This window comes from Sminthopsis crassicaudata, chromosome 1 (genome assembly GCF_048593235.1).
Source record: "Sminthopsis crassicaudata isolate SCR6 chromosome 1, ASM4859323v1, whole genome shotgun sequence".
Taxonomy (NCBI): domain Eukaryota; kingdom Metazoa; phylum Chordata; class Mammalia; order Dasyuromorphia; family Dasyuridae; genus Sminthopsis; species Sminthopsis crassicaudata.
Genome location: NC_133617.1, coordinates 512,217,575 through 512,240,514, shown reverse-complemented (window position 1 = coordinate 512,240,514; position 22,940 = coordinate 512,217,575). Strand labels below are relative to the sequence as shown.

At 37.3% G+C, this 22,940-nt stretch overlaps 1 protein-coding gene across 5 annotated transcripts in view; it reads left to right on the top strand.

Moving 5' to 3' along the window:
* BAG1 (BAG cochaperone 1) overlaps nucleotides 1-22,566 on the top strand; it is a 40,681-nt gene extending 18,115 nt beyond the window's left edge. Inside the window, exons 4-9 of one of the 5 annotated variants that reach the window (XR_012484667.1) lie at nucleotides 228-341; nucleotides 8,754-8,861; nucleotides 9,698-9,827; nucleotides 19,011-19,073; nucleotides 20,411-20,495; nucleotides 21,531-21,778. Coding sequence is in view for 4 of the 5 variants with exons in the window: in XM_074281629.1 (XP_074137730.1) it covers nucleotides 228-341; nucleotides 8,754-8,861; nucleotides 9,698-9,827; nucleotides 19,011-19,039 (381 nt within the window). In the remaining variant the exon portion in view is untranslated. Of the gene's footprint in view, nucleotides 1-227; nucleotides 342-8,753; nucleotides 8,862-9,697; nucleotides 9,828-19,010; nucleotides 19,074-20,410; nucleotides 20,496-21,530 lie in introns of all 5 variants that reach the window. The other 4 variants (XM_074281629.1, XM_074281631.1, XM_074281630.1 and 1 more) reach the window with 4 other exon arrangements.
* Nucleotides 22,567-22,940: the final 374 nt, after the last annotated feature.

Below are 22,940 nucleotides of genomic sequence, written 5' to 3'. Positions count from 1 at the left end.
CAACCATTTTCCCTATGTTTTCTTGACCTCCTCTCTAAATCAATACACATAGAATTCCAAATGTTACCTTTTTCATTAATCACACTTATTTTTTCCAAAGTGGCTACAGAAAGGAGGCTCCTCCCTCTAGAAGCTTAGTGGTTTAGATCAGGCTCACTTGGAATTATCCCTCCAATGAAGTATGCAGTCCTTGACAATTACTTTATTTCTCTTTAAATATTTTTCAGAACAGTCCTGAGGAAGAGGCTGAATTAAAGAAATTAAGAGACTTGGAGAAATCAGTGGAAAAGATTGCTGACCAACTCGTAGGTGTTAATGAAGAACTCCTTGGTATTCAGAAGGTAAATCTCTTTATTTTTCATTAAACTTTTAGTATAAGTTTCTTGTCTTTGTATTTTTGCAATCAAAATTCATTTGTGTTTTGTGGTATGAATATGATATGTGAAATACAAAGGCCAGTTTCATTTTAGGCAAGTGTTGTGTATGCATTTGACACACAGGATATATCTTATTTATTGAAGTTTCCTATTATTGGCAAGAAAAATTGCAAAGATACTTTTCAACATCTATACTACAGATTTTCTTAGAACATTTGCCAGCTAATCACCTCTTTAAATATATATATAAAAATACATTCTTCATTAGTCATATAATGCAGCCTATTCTTACCTACGTGTGTCTCATCATTGTTCTTTGGAGCTATAACTTGACATTTTATAGATAGATAGATCTATGGATTGCACTTTATTGAATTATAGATCTTTATCCATATACCTCTCAAAACTAGATTTAGTTCTTTACATCTATAGATTATCTATCTATAATCAAAAAGTTATGTTGTGCCTGCATCTGTCTGTTTTCACATATCATTCAATAAGCATATAGTAAGAACCTATTATGTGCTAGGCACTGTACCAAGCACTGGGGATATATGCAAAAAGTTCCTGCTCTTAAGAGGCTTTCAGTCTAATGGGGGAGACAGCATGAAAACAATTATGTACAAAAAAATGTATACAGGAGAAACTGGAGAAAATGTGTATATATGTATGCATATACATATATTGGGCATATGTGTATATAAATACACATATAAATATAAATTTATATACACACATACACTTTTGTGTTTTAAAAAGAGTTGGCAGGGCAGAGTAGTTAGAGGGTTAGACTTAGAATTGGAAGGACCTGTGTTGAAATGCCTAACTCTAGATGCTTGCTAGCTGGGTGATTTTGGGCAAGTCAATTAATCTCTCAGCCTCAGGCAGGTCCTCTAAGACTTACAGGCAGGATTGCCATCTGTGTCAGGGAAAGAATTCCTACATCATAGGTCTTTGATTTATTGATGTAACTAGTTCTTATGTTGCCAAATTATTATTATTGTTAGGAGTTCAAATAGGAACTCAAATAGAGACAGAGAGAAAGAGAGCAAGTGAGAGAGAGAGAGGCAAGCTGAGACAGATAGAGAGACAGAGAGAGTGAGAGAGAAAGAGGGAAGGGGAGAGAGAGAGAGAGAGAGAGAGAGAGAGAGAGAGAGAGAGAGAGAGAGAGAGAGAGAGAGAGAGAGAGAGAATAAGAGGGGGGAGAAGAGATGGAGAAGGGAGGGAGTGAGAAGAGGGAAGGAGAAAAGGAGAATAAGGCAAAGAGAAGGGGGATGGGGAGAAAGAGAGAGAGAGAGAGGAAAGTAGAAGAGAAAGGAAGGGAGGGAAGGAGGAGGAGAGAGTGAGGAAGGGAGAGAGGAGAAGAGAGGGAAAGGAAAGAGAGAAAATAAGAGATGGGGGCAGAGAGAGATGGAGAAGGGAGGGGGAAAGAGAGAGAGAGAATCCCTCTCATGTTTGGATTGTATTGGTCACTTCTTAATATTGTTTGAGCTATGTTTCAGAAATTAATAGCAGCCTATTTGACATGTTTTAGATAAAATGCTTCATGAAACAGTCAGTCAGATTTAGCAAAGCTCTCACAGAATTCTGTGTGATCAAATTATCCATTGTTTGGGTGCCTAAAGTCTACAATTATTGAAACTGAATGATTAAAGAATTTCAGTAGGTGAAAGTTGTTTTGGTTTTTATTCTGATTTGTCTAGCTTTTGTGTTGTTCAGTCATCCAGTTGTGTTCTACTCTTCATGACCTTTTGGACCATAGTAGACCAGGTCTTCCTGTTGTTCTCTATTCTCTCAAGGTCTGTCCAAGTTCATGTTCATTGTTTCCATGACACGCATCTCATCCTCTGCCATCCCCTATTCCTTTTACCTTCATTCTTTCCCAACATCAGGGTCTCTTCCAATGAATTCTGTCTTCTCATTATGTGACCAAAGTGTTTTAAGCTTCAGCTTCTGTATTTTACCTTCTAGCATTTTTAGATTCTTTATATCTCTGTCTTGGGATCCAAGTAAGGAAACAGGTAGTAATAACTCATATTTACATAAGGTTTTAGGACTTCATATAATGTCATATCATTTCTTCACATTAATTCCACAAGGCAGTACAGTGTTTGTTGTCCCCATTCTCAAGACAAAGACATTGAGGATGGATAAAATTGGTTTGCTCAAAGATATACAGACAGAAAATAAAGGAAGGTGGAACTTGAACCCAAGTCTTTTGATTCCAAATTTGGTATTTCCATACTGATGTTTCTTATTATGTTAAATGATAGTGTTTTTGTTTCTGATTGTTTATTAATGGAGTTTAGCTAGTTTTTAACCTACAAACATGGGGTTCTTTTCTGGACAAAGCATACCCTCACATTTTGAATATTATTGGAGTTGAGGAGCATTTCATTTTTGGATGACATACAGTATGGGAGTGTTGATCACTGAAAGACTTAAACATTGTGGCTGGCAGAGGATTCTGGTAGAGGTCATTTCTCAGGGTATTGAGGTGTAGTACTTTGTAAGGGCAGGAATCTTGAATGGAGGGACACTAATTTCAGAATGATGAAAAATTCGAGCAGGGGAGTCAATTTGCAGAATTGCTCAGACCTGAGCAATTATAGATAAAGTATTATCTGTGGGGACTTCAGTAGAGTTTTTCCTTTACCTTCAGAAGAAGGAGGAGCCCTAAAGGTAGACTTTTATGGTTCTAGAACCAAGTACTAGATCTTATGGAACTTCTTGGATTAAACCTTTAAATCCCCATTTTTTCTTGCCCATGTCCTGATCGATACCTTTCAGAGAGGCAATCTCAGGATGATAAAATGTACCCTATCATTTCCTCTTATACTTATCAATGAGCATCTCATTTCCATTCCATGCTTCCATCAGTATTTCAGTTCTTACCCTACAGACAGCTCTCAGAGTTAGAAATCCAGTCCTAGTTACTTATTCTAAATGCAGTCCTGTCTCATCAACTATCAATTGGACATTTTAAAATAGATGTCTCGTAGGACTTTCAGACTCGATGAGTCCAGAACAGAACTCATTATCTTCATTCCAAACCCATCATTCTTCCTATGCCCCTCTCTCTATTGAGGATACTCTCATCCTTCCAGTCACTGGATTTGAAGCCTCCGACTCATTTTGGCTCTCCTCCTTCCCCCGATAACCCCTCAGTGGCCAGATCTTACTGATGCTCCTCCTCTAGTATCATGTAGCATTATTCCCCCACTTCACCTCAGGTCAGAGACTCATTGACTCTTTACTGTCGCCATCCCAAATCCCAATGCTCTTCCTTCTTTAACAATTCTTGACATCATTGCCAAAATCCACTTAAAGCACAGAGCCGGCCTTGTTACTCTTGTGCTTTGGAATCTTCAATGACTTTCTGTTTCCTCTAAGATAAAATCTCATTTTGCCATTTCAAACTCTTCCTCATCTGGAACCGTCACTACTCATTCTCTCTTTTTCTTCCCCATATCTCCTACCACACACTGTGTTTCCCAAACTCGGTGTACAAGCCTTTGCATTGGCTTTCCCAAAGCCTGGGAATGCGCTGCTTCTCCACCCTTCGCCTCTTAGAGGGCCTAGCTTCTTTCACATCTCAGCTCATGGGCCATCTTCTTCCAGAAGTCTTTCCTGATCTCTTCAGTGGTGTTAGCATTCTCTCTCCCACCTCCTCAAACTACAATGCACATATTGATCTGTTTTCATGTCCTCCTATGTATCCCTCTGAGGAAAATGGAAGGTCTTTGGGGCCTGGAATGGTTTTTTATTTTCATTTAGTTTTTTAAGTGACCTAGTCACCTGACACACCTAGTTAGGTGCTTAATAAATTCTGGATTGGATTAGGTTGATATTAAGTCACTGCATTTATTGGTAATTCAAATAATTCATTTGTTTTGAACTTTTGATTCAATTCTTTTAATTGAAATTGGGGGAAGAAATGCTAAACTTATTCTTAATAGAATCAAGGAGGAAGAAGACTTTAAGGTTTCAAAGCACTTTTACTTAAACTCTGGGTGACTGTATGCGTATATTGTGATGTGGGAAAGTTGAAATGACTGAGGAAACAAAATCTACCACAGTGTGCATTCACAATGAATGAATGAAAATGTACTTGTTAAGGGCTTACCCTGTGCCAAGCTCTGCTTTAAGTTCTAAGTATACAAACTGGAGTCCCTGCTCTTGAAGAGCTCACATTCTAACAGGGAAACAACACATAAAAAAAAAAAATTTAGGATGGATGCCAAGGTCCAGGGATCCTTAAATCATCAGGAGGTCATTTGAAAATACTGGTTGTCTGGAAGGCACAGTTGGGTGGAGTACATGCTAAGGTCTGGAGGACCTTGGGGGGCAGTAGCAGGGCAGATGGTAAAATGTGGACTAGAGCTGAGAATTCCCATCTTAGCCAAGTTCTGTGAGCCATGAAGCAGCCTGAGGGTCTGAGTGGCAGGGAAAGAGCAGAGAGCAAATAGGGAAAGGCCTTGAGCCATATAGATGGCTTCTCATTTGAGTTTCCCAGGGAATCCTCTGGAGCAGGTATTATCATCTCCATTTTAAATATGAGAAAATTAAAAATTAGGAAAGTTAAATGATTTAGTCATAATCATGAAGCTTTTAAACATCAAAACTGGGACTTTGACCAAGATTTTCAGATTCATGATAGTGTAGTGCCTCTGTCTTCCCCCTCTGTTCTACCATGACTTGACTTCAGGGACATTGGTTTCCATCATCCCTTTGATAATAGGGCTAACATTCCTTGTATATTCAGTGGTGACCTCAAATTCCATGGAAGCCTGAAGCTCCATTCTGACTTTTTATTTTTGTTGGTTTTATTATGCTTAAATGAATTGGTTTTTTTTTTGTTTTTGGTTTTTGGTTGTTTTTTTTTTTTTTGCTTAACTCAGAATTAAGCATGAGACAGTTGTTGAATAAGCAGATTTAGGCTCAATATAAGAAGAATAATTAGCTTTTTTTTTTTTTTTAAACTTCAATACTTTGAACAGTTAGATCTGCCTAAAAGGGAAATAGGATGCTTTAGGAAATAATAACAGCAATAAGACATATAGGTTGTGCTGGAAGTCCTTTGAGTTTCTTTCCAACTTTGAAATTCTGGGATTTTGTGAAAATCTGTCAGATATTTTTTGAGGAAGGCTTTAAGAAGAGGAGGAAACAAGATCAAGAGAAAGGTAATTAGAGTTGGGGTAGTTATTTAAATGATAATATGATGTTAGATTAGGAGGCAGGCTAGGTGACTTAGTATATAGAGTACTGGACCTGGAGTCAGGAAAATGTTAATTCAAATTCAGCCTCTAACACTCCCTAGCTGTTTGACTCTGGGCAAATCACTTAAATTCTGCCTTAATCCACTGGAGTGGAGAAAGTTATTTTTACTTAACTGTCCTTTATTGTTACAATGGAGAGTTCAGTTTTAAGATATACCAGTTGTGAGAAGTATTATCCAAAAATAGACTAAATGAAATTTAAAAATTACAAGAGACCAATAGACAATGAGGCAGACAGAAACAACATGGTAGGGTTGCTGCTTTGGAAGTCAGCACTCATAGATGAGATCAAAGTGTCCTTGAGCTTACAACTACCCCTTCCACATTATGATTTTCCTCATCATAATTTCAATAAATCACGAATCAGCATAAAAATAGGGGAGGAAATTTTGAGGAGTTTAGTGGTACCCAGAGATGACGTGGGAAGGTCAGCAGACCACAAAGAAAAAGTTCAGAAACTCAGAAATGTACAAAATATATGTATAACAGCGTATAATATAACCTTTTATCATTTAATACCATAAAAATACACATTTCTTCTATTATAAAGGGAGGACCCAAAAGTTATAGGCAGATTTTCCAGATCACCGAGGCCCGGTACTCCTAACTCCCTGCTATGTGGAAGGGATAATTGTACTCCTGTGTGTCCTTGGTGGGGAAGGAGAAGTCTGGCGGTCTTTGGCGCCACCTAGAGTTCAGAGGCTCTTAAACTGGAAAGGAGGTAACAAACATTTTCTCTTTGTAGGGGCTTCCATTTCAGCATTTTAGACAGGTTGTCTTTTCACCTTTGCTTAAGTACATGCAGTAATAGGGAGCTCACTTCATTTTCAAACAACACACTAATTCACAGAATAGGATCATCTCCGTTGGAGGGTCTTTGAAGCTTATAGTTCTCAGGAAATTCTTCCTTATATTGGGGAAAAAATGTTATTCCCTACATTTTGGATGCATTTGCCCTAGCTCTACCTTCTCAGATCACCTGTAATAAGTCTAATCTCCTTACCATTAGATAAGCCTTTATATATTTATAAATAACTATGATGGTTACTCTAAATTCTCTCCTCTTCAGCTAAAACACCTCCCAATTAGTCTAGAATGATACAAGGAAGGGAGGATGAATTTAATATTAGAGGATCTAGATTTATATCCTGTATCTGTTTGCTTGAACATAAGCATTGAGTAACTTAACCTCTATAGGTCTCAATTTTTGCATTTATAAACTCCATCTAAGCACCTGTTTTGTACCAGACACTGTGCCAAGTACCGGGGATACAAAAGGAGGCAAAAGAAGGTCCTTGTCCTCAAAGAGTTTACAATCCAATGGAGAGAACATATAAACAAATATATACAAACAAGCTATGTACAGAATTAAGAAGAAATAATTAATCTTGGAAGGCACTAGAAGTAAGGGGAATTGGGAAAGATACACTGTAGAAGTTGGGATTTTAGTTGAGTTTTAAGGTGGTCAAGGAAGCTAGGAGGCAGAATTTGAGGAAGGATGGCATTCCAGACATGGGGGACAGCCAGAGAAGATGGCGGGAGCTGAGAGATGGACTGCCATGTTTGTATAAAATAGCCAGGAGGCCAGTGTTACAAGATATGGAATAGGACCTGCCAAGGGAGTAAGGTATAAGGAAACTGGAAAGGAGGGAGGGAGAGGAATGGTTTAGTGGGAAAAATGAGTTCTGTTTTGGACATACTGAGTTTAAGATGTCTATTAGCCATCCAGTTTGAAATATCTGAAAGGCAGTTGGGGAAGCAAGATTAGAAATCATTTCGGGGAATTGCTTCAATGCACTTTCTACTACATTGAACTAGTATGATAATTTCTAAAAAATTGAACAGTGATAGATAAATAGATAGGTTAAACAGAAAAAAAGCACATATCAATCCCTTATTGTATGCCAGTCACTGTGCTAAGATCTGGTGATACAGCCATCAAGGAGTAAGATATTCTTATAACCAAGAAGGTTGCATTTTAATGGAGGAAGACCACACATAAAGAGAAAAAAGACAGGGGCAGGGCGATGGTAGGAAGGGGAAGGAATTGTGTGTCAGGGGGAGGGATAGATCCAGAAAAAGATCTCTTAGAGCCAAGGGTCCTAGAGGTGAAATCCATATTACCTGTGAGAAGGTGGAGATGTTGGTTCAAGTAATAATAACTACTGTCATTTCTATAACATTTTAAGGTTTGTAAAGAACTTTACATGTTATCTCATTTGATTCTTATTCCCATTTTTTACAGATGAATAAACTGAGACTGAGAGTGGTTAAGGTACTTGCCCAGGGTCACATAGCTAATAGGTGTTTGAGATAGGATTCAAACTCAGGTCTTTTTGACTCCAAAAAGCCCTTGCAACCACCTAACTAACTTAGTAGAGAAAGTATGGTGGATGGAGAACAGGCCTGGACAATAACATTTCTATGAGCAAATCAGATTTGACTGATTTACTCACTTGGTGATAGTGTCAGTCCAATATGTCATGAAATAAATATGAATTTTAATACCTATTATTATAAGAACTTACAAAGTGCTTAATATACATGATCTCTTTTGATTCTTAAAACTATCCAGTGAGGTAGATGCTATAGTTATTACTGTTTCCTTTATATGACTATGAAAACTGAAACTCAAAGCTTCTACATAGCTAGTAACAGAGGCAGGATTTGATTCCTGGGTCTTTCTGACTTCGGGTCTAGCACTCTTGTCTATCCATTGGGTCAGTGTCATCATAGAGATCTCAGAGTCACCTTGACAAATCAAATGTCAACCTCTGTCCTTCTTGGATGTTCCATCCTGGAGACATCCTAGTCCTCCCGGGAAGTTGAAGGATTCTGAGATGCAAAGAATCATGACCATTTCTCAGTCTGCAGTGCCTTGGGGCTGGTTCTACTGGTTTCACTGATTTGCTTTGTGGGTCCTGGTGTGAAGAGGCCCTGGGGTCAGATGTAGGGTTGCTGATGACACAGTTTTAGCTTCTCTGACTCTCATCAAGCCTGGTGTTATCGCCTTTCTCTTGGCCTAGTGACTTGTCCAGCTGTTGTATATTTAAAACAGTCATGCAAATCCCTAGGAATAATATATTTCTTCACGCAGGGTTTTCTAGCCAAGGACTTGCGAGCTGAAGCTCTCAACAAACTTGACAAGAGAGTAAAAGGAACTGTTGAGCAGTTTATGAAGATCTTGGAACAGATTGATTCATTAGTGAGTAGTTATATAAGCAGAGTAAATATTCTTAGAGACATATTTTTTGACTTGTATTTTCCAGTAATACTTTGATAATGACTGTATTTTATGTATGAGACAACATAAATGAGATGTTTTTTGATTTTTTCTAGGCTTATAGGAGAAAAAAATATGAGTTGTGTCTAGACACAAACAATACAAAGGAGGCCACCTTCCCCTTTCCCCCACCCCACCCTCTCTCTTATCTTTTTATTATTTATTTGAAGGAGCTAACGTGTCTCTTATAGCTCTCAAATTCTTTTTTTTTTTTTTTTTTTTTCTGTTTTGTCCATTCCCTGGACATAGCACTATAAACCCCAAATGAATGTCTCCAGGGATTAATAGCAAGCCTCAAGGAATTTATGCTGCCCCACCTCATTTCAATCCTCCTGTCCCTCACTCCCTGTCCCAGGTCTGTATCCCCCACCCTTGATTGTTGCTATGAAGGAGAAAGCTCAAACAGTTACTAAGTTATTGTGCAGACCTGAAACTACATTTACTGCTTAAGCAATTGCAAACATTTGCAGACAAGAGGGAATGTCAAATTAAAGGGCTAGAGAAGGGCTTGGGGGATTTGTTTGTTATTTAGGGCCCCTCAAAAATTATATTCAAAATTAAGAGCTTTCAGAAATGAGTCTGCACTTGACCATGACTGTAGTCCTATCAACCACTTATCCCATTGGAAAATAAGATTATAACTTATTAGTTATAATCTTGCCTTTACCACCTCCTGGTCACCAACTACCAGAATGCCTGAAAGGCTTCTGCCCCATGGTTCAGGTTCCCATACCTTGATCCCTTCTCTGCCTTTATAGACTTACAATATCTGCCAGGCCCCTCTTGCTGAGCAGGACTTGCAGTCCTCATCTCCCTCCTGTCCAACTTTTCTTCCGTTGCTGCATATGTCCCAAAGTGACAGAAAGCGTTTCACCTGGATACCCAACGGTAGGTATCCTTTCTGTCATTAGAAAAAGTGGACTTCCTCATTGATCTGGAGGTGCTTATCCTGGGAAGGTCAGCTATGGTGATGGCTTTTAGAGCTGATTCTTCACTGATATTTCAAGGCATTTTCCATGTACTTATAAAGTACCATTATTTGATCTAGTTTCCTGCTGAGAGTCTCAGCTCAGTTTTGAAGTCAGATAATGGCTATTCTATATTTTGATCTCACTCCCTGACTCCTTGGGGGTCCAGTCACCAGCTGATGTCTATTGAAATAACTATTTACTGTTACCAGCTGCCAGAAATAATAATAATCATATTATTTATGCTTGATTATATATATATATATATATATATATATATATATATATATATATATATGGCACTGGAAGGTTTACAAATCACTTTATGATTTTTTTTCCATCTTTGGAAGAAGCCTATTTCTCCAAGGGCATGTCTGTGACAGGTCTTACAAAGTTCTTTTTTTCTTCCCACTATGAAATACAGATTAGAATAGTTGGAAAAATGCTAGGTTTGAAGTCATACATGGTGGTTGGAACAATGTACAATAATTCTTCATGACCGCATGGCACACTACTATTGGCCATGGGGTTTTCTTGGCAAAAATACTGGAGTATTATCTCATTTCATTCTCCAGTAGTTTAAAGCAAACTTACTTAAATGACTTCCCAGAGATTAGATTTGAACACAGGTAGTCTTGGCTTCAGACCCAGCTCTCCAACCACTGAGCCATTTGATTGCTGTTAGATTTGGTATCAGAAATCATGAATCTAAACCTGAACTTTACCACTTAGTACCTGTATGAGCATGGGCAAATCTACTTCTCCAACTAAAATGAAGGGTTTAGACTGGATGGATTTTTAGTTCCCTTTCAGGTCTAAATCTATGATCTTAGATTTTTTTTTTTCCTTTTTTGGGAGGCAGTTGAAGTTAAGTGACTTGCCCAAGGTCAAACAGCTAGGACGTGTTAAATGTCTGAGGCCAGATTTCAACTCAGGTCCTCCTGACTTCACGACTAGTGATCTATCCATTATACCAGTTAGCTGCCCAGATTTTTTATTTTCTCTAACAAATTACTTCCTTTCTTGACTTTATGAGAGCTTAGAAACTAAAAAATTATCTCATTATATTAGGTACTATAATCAAATATTGTGAGCATGTGTCCATCCTCATTTGCTTTTAATCTTTGAATGATTCTGGATTTTAAAAAAATCTAAGAACTACAAGAGTATCTACAATATCAATTATCAGGGAAGAGTACATCCCTGGAGAAACAAGCTCTCTGAATATAAGAATTGCCAGTGTTTTTTTGTATATAAATTGGCATCAATAAAATAGGGCATTTGAGAGGGTCTGTCCAGCAAGTACAAAGGCAGCAAATGAAGGAGGAATTTAAATCATTTCTTTCTCTTTAAAATAAGATGGTTGGAATTTCTAAGGGCCTTTCTGTATCTGAATTTGTGATTCTTTAATGCTTCACTGTAAAACTTAAGAAAAAAACAATCACTGAGGAATGAAAATGATTTTTAGTTCCACTCTCTCTCTTGCTTTCTCCAACCTCCATGAGATGGATTTTCTAAGAAGCAATGAAATCACAACATTTCAAAGTGGGGAGGAACCTTTTTTTTTTAAATAGTATTTTTTTCCCAAATACATGTAAAGATAGTTTTCATAATTCATTTTTGTAAAACCTTGTGTTCCAAATTTTTCTCCCTCCCTCCCTTCCTTCTTCCTTTCCCCGAACAGCAAGCAATCTGATTTAAGTTAAATATGTACTATTCTTTTAAACATATTTCCATACTTGTCTTGTTGTGCAAGAAAAATCAGATCAAAAGAGAAGAAACTCAAGAAAGAAAAAACAAAAGAAAAAACAAACAACAACAAAAGAAAGGTGAAAATACTATGTTTTGATCCACATTCAGTGGATCCATAGTTCTCTCTCTGGATGCAGAGGGCTCTTTCCATCCCGACACTTTTGGAATTGCCTTGAATCACCTCGTTGTTGAAAAGAGCTAAGTCCATCATGGTTGATCATCACCTAATATTGTTACTATGTACAATTTTTTTTGGTTCTGCTAACTTCACTCAGCATCAGTTCCTATAAGTCTTTCTGAGCTTTTCTGAAATCAATTTACTGATTATTTCTTATAGAAAAATAATATTCCATTACCTTCATATACAATAATGTATTCAATCATTCTCCAGTTGATAGGCATCCATTCAGTTTCCAGTTCCTTGTCACTACAAAAAGGGGTTGCTACAAACATTTTTGCACATGTGGGTACCTTTCCTTCCTTTTGGGATATAGGCCCAGTGGAGACACTGCTGGATCAAAGGCTATACAGTTTGATAGCCCTTTGGGACATGATTCTAAATTGCTTTTCAGAATGACTGGATCTGTTCACAACTCTACCAACAATGTATTAGTGTCCCAGTTTTCCCACATTCCCTCCAACATTCATCATTATCTTTTCCTGTCATTTTAGCCAATCTGAGAGGTATGCTATCAGAGTTTTCTTAATTTGCATTTCTCTAATCAGTAATTTTTTAGAGCATTTATTTTCATATGACTTGAAATAGCTTTAATTTCTTCATCTGAAAATTGTCTGTTCATATCCTTTGACCACATCAATTAGGGAATGAGGGATTCTTCTTTATAAAAACAAAATTCATCAATAAAACTTTTTTTTAAAAATAACATTAGAGCTGACCTGTAATACTTATAATGTTGGCAATAGCTGTCATCACCAGGGCCAATGGTGTTCAATTCAAATAGAAATGGGGCAGGAGCACTGTTCTATACATAAAGATCCCTGAGGATTGCATATCAACTTTCTTTTCAAATATAATATATATTTTATTGTGCCTTTCTTTATGTTATTAAATATCTCTCAGTTACATTTTAATTTAGTTTGGGATTGACTTGGGGGACCACACACTTGAAACCTTTGACTCAGAACCTTACCTACTCCAGCCTAAATACTTAAGTTTGTAGCTACAGGTTTGGTAAAACTAATTCATGCTTGCCTCTTCAAATTATGTAATTTTAAATTTAGCATAATAGGGTTAAGGTAGTTTTCTGTCTAGCCAAATTTCTGAACTTCTTTGCTGAAATGATCTCAATACCTAACATGCTTCCAAACATGATCAGATGCAAGAGTGGAACAAAAGAAAAGATGCAGAAACAATTGAGTCAGTTCTTGATTTACTCATTGCTTGATCTTTCTGTCTCCATTCTAACCTGGGTCTTTTCTCCAGCCATTTTAGTTGTACTAGTAACTGCTGTGTGACCTTGGGTGGAACCACCTTTCTGAATCTGTTTCTTGTTCTACTACGTGAGATTGGATGAGATCGGCTCCAAAGTTCTGTCCATCTCTAAAGCTACATTCCCATCACAAGAAAATAAGAGTATTGGGCAGGGAGCCCAAGAATCTTCAAGTTAGAGCTTCAGCATTCACCAATAACGTAATTTGTGCCTCAGTTTCCAGAACAATGATAACCTGCCATATTACCTAATGGAGTTATTCTTAGAAAAGTGCTTTATAAATCTTTTAGTACTATAGAAATGTAGGTTCTTATGAGCATCAGCACTAATATTAATATTTAATAATGAATCACAACAATAATATATTTTATAAATAAAAGTTTTTCTGTTTAAATGCAGTTATCTGCAAAATTAAACAACTAAAACATATTAGTCCTGCCAGCATTTGTCAAGGCTTTAAGGAAAGGGACTGAGTTCTGAAGATAGTAAGTTTGGTATCAAGAGATCTCCCTAGACCAGCAATTATTTCTGTGGTCTGGAAAGGAATAGTAGAAGAGTAAAAAGCTACCTGAAGTTCTAGAATCCAGAAGACTCAGATTTTTGGCTCTACCATTAATTAGCCATGTGACCCTTAAGAGAGTCATCTAAGGAGGGTTCCTTTCTTTTCATCCCCTATTTCCCACCCTGGGTTTTCTCAACTATAAAGTGAAATGGTTATCTCTAATGTCCATTCTATCATTCTGCCATACAGCAGTGGAATATAGATAATAAATGGCCAGCCAAAATGGCCCAAGATCTAGAACCAGCCATGGTCATAGTATATCTTGCATTAATAGTTTTGGTGTACAGAGATCAGAACTCAAGGTAATTGGGAGGTGTTGATGAAAAACAAATGTAATACCAAAGCAGTGGGAATGAAAGAGAGCTGGCACAGGACGTGGGTTAGGAAGGTGAGTATACAGCCCAGAGATGTGAACAGGATGAAGAAAGGAATCAACCATAAAGAATTAGTTTGATATATAAATGCAGGGAAAAGAGACAATTTGCTGTATAATAGTATATCTATCTGAGGATATTATTTGAGGACCTAAATGTAAAAGGCCATATCATAAGCAAACTAGAGAAGAAAAGGACATTTCAGAGCTACACAGAGGAGAAAAAAATTTAATTCAAGGGGCAGGGATAAAATAGGCAATGTTGTTACATAAAATTGAAAAGGTTTTGTAGAAACAGTTATCAATGGTAGTTAGAATTAGGATGAAAATAGTGGGCTGGCAAGAAAAATCTTTGTAACAAATTTCTCTAATAGAAGTCTTCTATTAAGATATATAGAGAATTGATATAAATATGTAACAAAAATCAATTCCCCAATGATAAATGGTCAAAGGTTTTGAATAGATAATTTTCTTTTTGGTCCAATAGTATTTTATTTTTCCAAATTCATGTAGTTTTCTTTTTTTTTTTTTTTTTTTTGAGGCTGGGGTTAAGTGACTTGCCCAGGGTCACACAGCTAGGAAGCATTAAGTGTCTGAGACCAGATTTGAACTCGGGTCCTCCTGAATTCAAGGCTGGTGCTCTATCCACTGTGCCACCTAGCCGCCCCTAAAATTCATGTAGTTTTCAACATTCACTTTTTAAAGACTTAGTGTTCCAAATCTTGTTTCCTCCCACTTTTACCTTCCCCCTCCCCAAGACAAGAAGCAATCTAATAGTGATTAAATACGTACAGTTCTCTTAAACATTTCTATATTTATCATTTTGTGCAAGAAAAAATCAGGCCAAAAGGGGGAAAAAACCACAAGAATAAAACAAAAGAAAAAGGTGAAAATACTAGGTTTTTATCCATATTCAGTCTCCATAGTTCTCTCTCTGTATGCAGATGGCATTTTCCATCCCAAGTCTATTGGAATTGCCTTGAATCACTGCAGACAATTTTCAAAAGAAGAAATGAAAACTCTGAGTCATGAATTGAAAAAATATTCCAAATCTCTAATAAGAGAAATGCATATTAAAACATTTTTGAGGTTCTATCTCACCTATTAGATTGATGAGAATTAGACAAATGGAAAATGACAATTGTTGGAGAAGCCAAGGAAGGCCTAATGCATGACTGATGGAATTTTGAATTGATTCAGCCATTCTGGAAAGCAATTTCAAACTAATCTCCAAAATTCGTTAAAGGGTGCATATTCTTTGATCCAGTAACCTCATTACTATATATATATATGTAGATGTATATTCCAAAGGGATCAGAAAAAGAGAGAAAAAGACCAACATGTACAAAAAGATTTAAATAGTTCTTTTTATTATAACAAAAAAATAGAAACACAGTAGGGAATGGCTGTAGAGATATTTTCTGTTGTAAGCACACAAAAAAAAGAAAAGAAAACTCGAAAATATTAGGGAATGACTGAACAAAGTATTATTGAATATTATTGCACTGTAAGAAATGATGAAAGGGTCAGACATAGTGACTTAAGATGATGTTTATGGACTGATTCAGAGTGAAAGGAGCAAAATCAAGAGAAGAATTCATTCAATAACTATGGTACTGTAAGAGGAAATAATATTCAGAATTCTCAAAACAGTTCCCAGAAAACCTTTGATATGAAACATTATTCTCACCTCTTAGAAGAGATATTGTGGATTGTAGCTGCAAAATGACACATACATTTTCAGATACAACTAATGTGTAACTTTGTTTTGCTTGACAATACTTATTTTTGTTACAAAGAAAGGCTCATTTTTTTGAGAGGGAAGAGAGTTGTGGATTGGGCAGGCAGCTATAATGATAGGGGGCCTGATCCATTTCCCACTCCTGGAGTCACAGTTGAAGTTGACAACAATTTAGCTAGACAATTGCAAATTTCTAGCCTGGAATAGAAGATTCTGGATACAGAGGATTCCAGGGAAGGGGAGGTCAGATAGAAGAATATTGTACAGCTGGAGAATAGACAACTTGTTGGACAAGAGAAAAAGTAGGTCAGAGGAAAAAAACGGATTTTTTTTTCCTGTACTACTACCATGCTTTCTGCTGTTTTATCACCTAATTCTTTCTCCACAAGTCTGAGTATTCCTCCATATTCTCTTCTATTCCGTCCTTTCTGTTCTTTTCCTTTCCTTTCTGTATACCCCCTTAGTGTTCTATCATACTTCTTACCAGTTCAACTATCATCTTTTTGTAGGTGACTCCCACATCTTTATATTCAGTATGAATTTCTCCTAACCAGAGTTCCATCTGCCTTATGGACATCTCACACTTAACATGTCCCAAATAGAACTCCATTTTTGGGGCTAAATTTGTCCCTTCCTCCAAATTTATCTATTTCTGTTGAGTTCACTGTTGTCCTTGATGTCACCTAAGTTTAGAGCCTCAGCCTTAATCTTGACTTTTTCCTTTCCACCATACATATCCAACCACTGGTCAAATTTTTATTTTCACAGCCTCATTTCTCCACAATTTCTCTTCATCTCACAATAAGGGATAAAGAGAAGACATTATCTTTTCTGCTTAACCATATTAAGATGATGAGTGCCAGGGTATGGAGGCAATAATAGGTACAGGGCTTGGTAGATTTAAGATAAGGCTGAAAGCAGAACATTAAGAGACCAGATATGGGAATGACCCAAGCCAAAGAAATACTTGGAGCCCTTCTTCTTTCTTTTCCCCCCTTTCTCTTCCTCTTCTTCTTTCTCGCCTCCTGTTTCTTTCCTCCTCTCCTCTTCTCTCTTTTCTTTCTCTTTCTCCTCCTCCTCCTCCTCATGTTCTCCTCCTCCTCTTCCTCATGTCCATGTCGTCGTCCTCATGTGCTCCTCATGATCCCCTCCCTCTTTTCCTCCTCTTTCTCCTTTTTCTTCCTCCTCTTCTTCCTCTTCTTCATTTTTCCTCCTCTTCTTCCTTCTTCTTCCTCCTAATTATTTTTCTCCTCTTCTTAGGGCTAGTTCTCTATTTACTGAACCGCCTCGCTGCCCTTTCTAAACAAAAATGCTTCTGATTCTTTGACAAAAAGAGTACGACAGTATATTGAATCCAGCTAACCAGTCAAGAATCAAAAAGACACAGGACCAAGAAAATAAGAAAATGTAATAGGACTTTGAGCAGTCAGGAGCCAAGAAATCCATAGGATATTAAAAGGAAATGTCAGTTGGAGCAACTGATTGACTTAGGAAAATGAGCTACATCCTGAGTCAACTTTTTGTGTGACAATGTAGCAACATGTTATACATGGGACTCTGGCTCACACCTTCGGTACTACTCCTGCTCTACTACTGGGACTGTTGGATCATTTTTCACTCTTTTCTCATACCTTTGACCAGTAACAGTCTGTTCTGTCAAGCAGGTCACAGTGGTAACTTGGAAATCCAGAGAATCATTGTCTAATAACCTAAAATAGTTTTAAGGTAGAGTGCCCTTATTGAGCTTACAGTGTAGATAGCTAAACAAAACAGTTGAAGAATGGATCATGTATTAACAGTGTTTGCCTATGCAGTATAGGAAAAACAAGGAAAGGGATTTATCATGAGGGCTGGAGTAGCTAAGTAAATGGTGTGTAATATGTATGGACATAGGCAACTTTTAGAGACTGTAAATAGTTGCAGTTTGCATTTTTAAAGAGAATTGTCACTTCATAAAGTGACAAACTCTTTAACATTAACATAAACTAGGTTTGTTAAAAATAGAATCATAAGATCCCAGGTACAGAATTAGAAGAAACCTTAGAGAGTATATAGAGCAACTATTACAACTTCCCCTCATTTTATAATGAGAAAACTGAGGTTGAGGAAAATAAAAGGACTTGCCAACATCATCCAAAATGGATCCAGAGATTTCTTTTTTTAATTATTAAAGCTTTTTATTTACAAAACATATGCATGGGTAATTTTTCAACATTGACCCTTGCAAAGCCTTCTGTTCCAAATTATCTCCTCCTTCTCCCCACCCCATCCCTTTGATGGCAGGTAGTCCAATACATGTTAATTATGTTAAAATATACGTTAAATCCAATATACATGTACATATTTATACAGTTATCTTGCTGCACAAGGAAAATCAGATCAAGAAGGAAAAAAATCCTAAGAAAACAAAATGCAAGCAAACAACAGAAAGAGTGAGAATGCTATATTGTGGTCCACACTCAGTTCTCACAGGCCTTTCTCTGGGTGTAAATGGCTCTCTTCATCACTGAACAGTTGGAGCTGATTTGGTTCATCTCATTGTTGAAGAGAGCCACGTCCATCAGAATTGATCATTGTAAAGTTTTGTTGTTGCTGTGTATAATGATCTCCTGGTTCTGCTCATTTCACTCAGCATCAGTTTATTTGTCTCTTCAGGCCTCTGAAATCATCCTGATAGTCATTTCTTACAGAACAATAGTATTCCATATCATTCATATACCATAACTTATTCAGCCATTCTCTAACTGATGGGCATCCACTCGGTTTCCAGTTTCTAGCCACTATAAAAAGGGCTGCCACAAACATTTTTGCACATGTGGGCTCTTTTCCGTCCTTTAAGATCTCTTTGGGATATAAGCCCACCTAGTAACACTGCTGGGTCCAAGGGTATGCACAGTCTGATAACTTTTTGAGCATAGTTCCAAATTGTTCTCCAGAATAGTTGGATCTGTTCACAACTCCACCAACAATGTATCAGTGTCCCAATTTTCCCAAATCCCCTTCAGCATTCGTCATCTTTTCCTGTCATCTTAGCCAATCTGAGAGGTGTGTAGTGGTATCTCAGAGTTGTCTTAATTAATCTAGAGACTTCTGACTTGAGAGCCAATGCTTTTTCCACTGTACCACATGACCTCAACACCCATAGTGATTGTTTTCACACGCACTATTATTTCTTGTGGTGATTTTGTTGAGCATTATTCATATATCAGTTTATATTTCTGCAGACTCTTCCAGAAGCTTTCAGAGACTGTAGACTGAAAAGAAAGGGATTGGTGAAAAAGGTTCAGGTAAGTTGTGGAGAAGATGACAGATTTTGTTGGCATTTTCTGTATGCTTGATAGATGACAATTCAGTAAGACTTTTGTTCAAGATTAGCCACAGGGCAAATGTTAGAAAACACCTGCCAATAACTTTCCTGTGCTTGGATTTGTTAATTATGTAGGGAAGAATAGAAGCTGAAGGGAAATCCAATTCCTTAGAGCTTATTTCTTTCTTTCTTAACTATTTTTAGCTTTCTTAGCTAATATCCTTCTATTAGGAAGGAAAACTTTCCTGAACCTATGAAAAATATCCTATTTTTTGGTTACTACCCTTTATAATTAGTTAATTGAGAATTTGACTGCAATCCCAAAAGATGAGACATTTTCATTGATTCACACTTATTGTGACTGTTTTACAAGTCATGGATGTATTTAGAGGAGGAACCTTATAGGAGTGCTAATCTGTCTTTGTCATTTTAGAGATGGGAAAACTTGCTCAGTCTCCCACAAGCAGCAGAGCTGACATTTGAATCCACATCCTCTGACTCAAAATCCAGACATTTATTAATTCAGACTGATTTATGGAGCTTCTTTCATTAACATATCCTCCAGATACAAAATTCTTTGCAGAGAAGCTATGATGGAAAAAAAAAATTACAAACCTTCATCTATTGTCTCATTAGGAGAAGTCAGTGCCTGAAATGTAGACAGTGTGGTGAGGGGGGGTTGAGAAATAGGAGCTCTCATCTACTCTGGGAGGGGATTAGCTTCATAGAAGACAAGACTTTGGCACAGTCTTCAAGGTAAATTTAATTGATGAGAAAATAGGGTGGGCCCCCATGTGCCAAAAAGGACAAAGGAGTCCGAGGACAAAGGGGCAGGCTTCCAAAGGGGGCCCAAGGAAGCATCAGCTAAAGGACCAGGCCAAACTAGCCAAGATATCTTTGGAGCACCAGGGTTCAAAGGGTGGAAATGGAAGCGGGAAACTAATTACAACTGAATTCAAAAGGTACTAGAAGTGTCCACCTGATGTGTGCTGCAGGCCACTCAGGAACAGAGAATCGAGGATGTAGGTCAGCAAGAAAATAGGTTGTTGAAGAGCCTACTGTTAGATGATTCATTCTGTCTCCCCAGAGCTTCGCTGCTTGTATGGGGCCACATTCATTCTTTCTCCTAAGAGTGTTTTCTGTGCACCGTGGTCTCAGACTGGCTTCTCTTGTAACAGCAAGACCAGGCACTGTTTGAAGGCTCATGGCTAGTAGTGGACACTAAATGAGGCCAGGCAGAGAGAACAGCAGGGCCCAACGTGTACGCTGTCTACCGGTCTAAGGTTTCCCTTCTCTATTTTTCTTTGTCCTTTCAAGAATAGAACCTCAGAGTTGGAAGGGATCTCAAAGCCATCTAGTCCAGTCCATACCTGAACAGGCCCCATGACGACAGTCCTGACAAGTACTAGTTTTATTTCTTCTCCTTATACTTCTCCTGTATATACATTACTCTATATGTATATGTTACACACATATATTAATATGTGTAACATGGATATAACATTAAAATGTGTGTGGTTGTGTCTATATATCTACATACTTGTTTATAAATAAATAGTAAATATATTTATATGTCATATATAAATATATGTACTATATGTGTGTGTGTGTGTGTGTGTGTGTGTGTGTGTGTGTGTGTGTGTGTGTGTTGAGAAATAGATATAGGAGAGAGAGAAGGGATAGAGACAGAGAGAAAATGAGAACTTAAACTCCTTATAAATAGAGATTTCCCTAAGTATTGCTTTAGGTGCAGTCCCATAGGTTTTGGTGTATTGCCTCAATACTGATACTCTCTTGGATGAAATCCTATTCCTCTTCTACCCAATCTTCTCCCGCTTCCATCCACTGTTGGTCCCTTCCTTCTGAGACCATATTACATCTTATGTACATCTTTACACCACCTTTACAAGGACGTCTTTCCAATTGTCTTTCCTTTTAGAATGTGAGCTGCTTGAGGGCAAGGATTGGTTTTTTTTGCCTTTTTTGAGGTGTGTTCCCAGGGCTTAGCATGAAATCTAATGTGTAATAAGCATCTAATAAATGCTTCTTGACTGACTCTTCCTAGCTGCCTTCTGTGAGTTTTTGTTACTATTTTAATTCGTATTTCCATGACAAGACTTGGTTTTGTTTCTCTAACTGAAATGGCTTCTCTTCTCTCCATTGTTGATCTTTCTTAAAACTCCTTGTGCTATTTAAGAGTCCATACTACACAATGACCCACTTAATTCTGTGCCATTTTACATTAACTAATCAGTATATTGTTAATGTATAGTAACTATGGCTTCCAACAAGGATGTATACATGAGGGTGAGGCTCATTTCTTGTTATTTCTCTGACTACGATAGTGCCTATCAGAGATCTCAGCTTGCAGTAGTTGGTACTAAACATAGACTGACTTGATTTAATTTCACTTTGCCTTGTCTTTTTGTTTTTACAGGCCTTCCTAGCTCAGTGTGACACTGTTGAAAGAAATATTGGACAAGAAACGGATAAGCTGCAATCAAAAAATCTGACCCTGGCTGAATGAGAGTTCTGTGTAAATTAGAGGGTATGATTGCTCTGAACACGAAGAAAAGTTTACTCTATTTTGTAACACATGCCTACCTTTATTTTTAGATCATGCCTGGTTTTACTGTTGCCCATAGAGAGTTGTTTTCTAAATGTCAAATTTATTCTTCAAACTCATTCTCCCTAAGTCCTGAATTGTTTTCTATGTCCTGAGCCCATCAGTTATTTTATTCTACATAGTTATTTCTTTTCAAGTCTCTAGAGGGCAACAATATTGCAGGATGATGAGAAAACGTTTTTTTTCCCCAAATTGAATATAAATCAGAGGTGACTGTGTGTGTCCTTTGTGGGATCAGTGGAAGCTTTGCTTTGTCTCTGATTAGCCTTATACTTAAAAGGGGAAGTATTGACTGTGTCATATTAGCACTCAACTCCAATACCCCCACTCAGATAACTGCAAAACAGATCATTATAAAAATCACATGAGTGGGGCTAACAAGTCAAACCAAGTTTTTGCTGCTGTGTAGATTGAACTTGCAAGCTGACTCCCTTTTAACATTTTTTCTGTGGACTGTGTTGGTGTCCTATGTACACCACTGATAAAACATTAGGAATTGTCATTCCACATGGCTCTGGAGAGTGGACAAATGAATTATAGGAGCCAATAGCTAAACAGAAGCTGATCCCCAATGGATTTTGGGAGAGATTGGAGAATACAGTGTTATAAGCCAAAAAAAGAAAAATTGGACCGGTACTAAGAAACATAAAAGTCTCAGAAGCAAGCAACATGTACTTTCTTCAAGGACATCTATTTTGTTTCAATCTATCTTTTGTGATATATGTTTTCTTCACTTCTCATTATTATATTATTATTATTATTAAAATACAAGTTCAAACAACAGGCCAAACAAACAGATCTGGAAGTTTTTCTTATTTTAAAATAAAACAATAATCATTGTATATTATTCTAGTGTGAGTCCATTTTTAATGAATAATAGCAGCCTGAGGAATTAATACAGTTTTGAGTTTCACTTATTTGGAAATTGTCTCCCCTTTGCCTTAAGTCAATGTTGCCTAGCTACCAAGGGGTGTGTGTGTGTGTGTGTGTGTGTGTGTGTGTGTGTGTGTGTGTGTGTGTGTGTGTGTGTGTGTGTGTTCTGGAGCATGGAAGATTGCTGTAGCCAGATTTGTGAATATAATATTAAGTTGGTAATTAGGAAAGAAGAAAAACTTACATTTCAAGAAATTTGATTTAGCAGCAACCACATTTGATATGCTAGTGTAGATAAGGCTTTTTATATTGAAGACAGGGCCCCAATTGAAAATATGCCTACTTTCA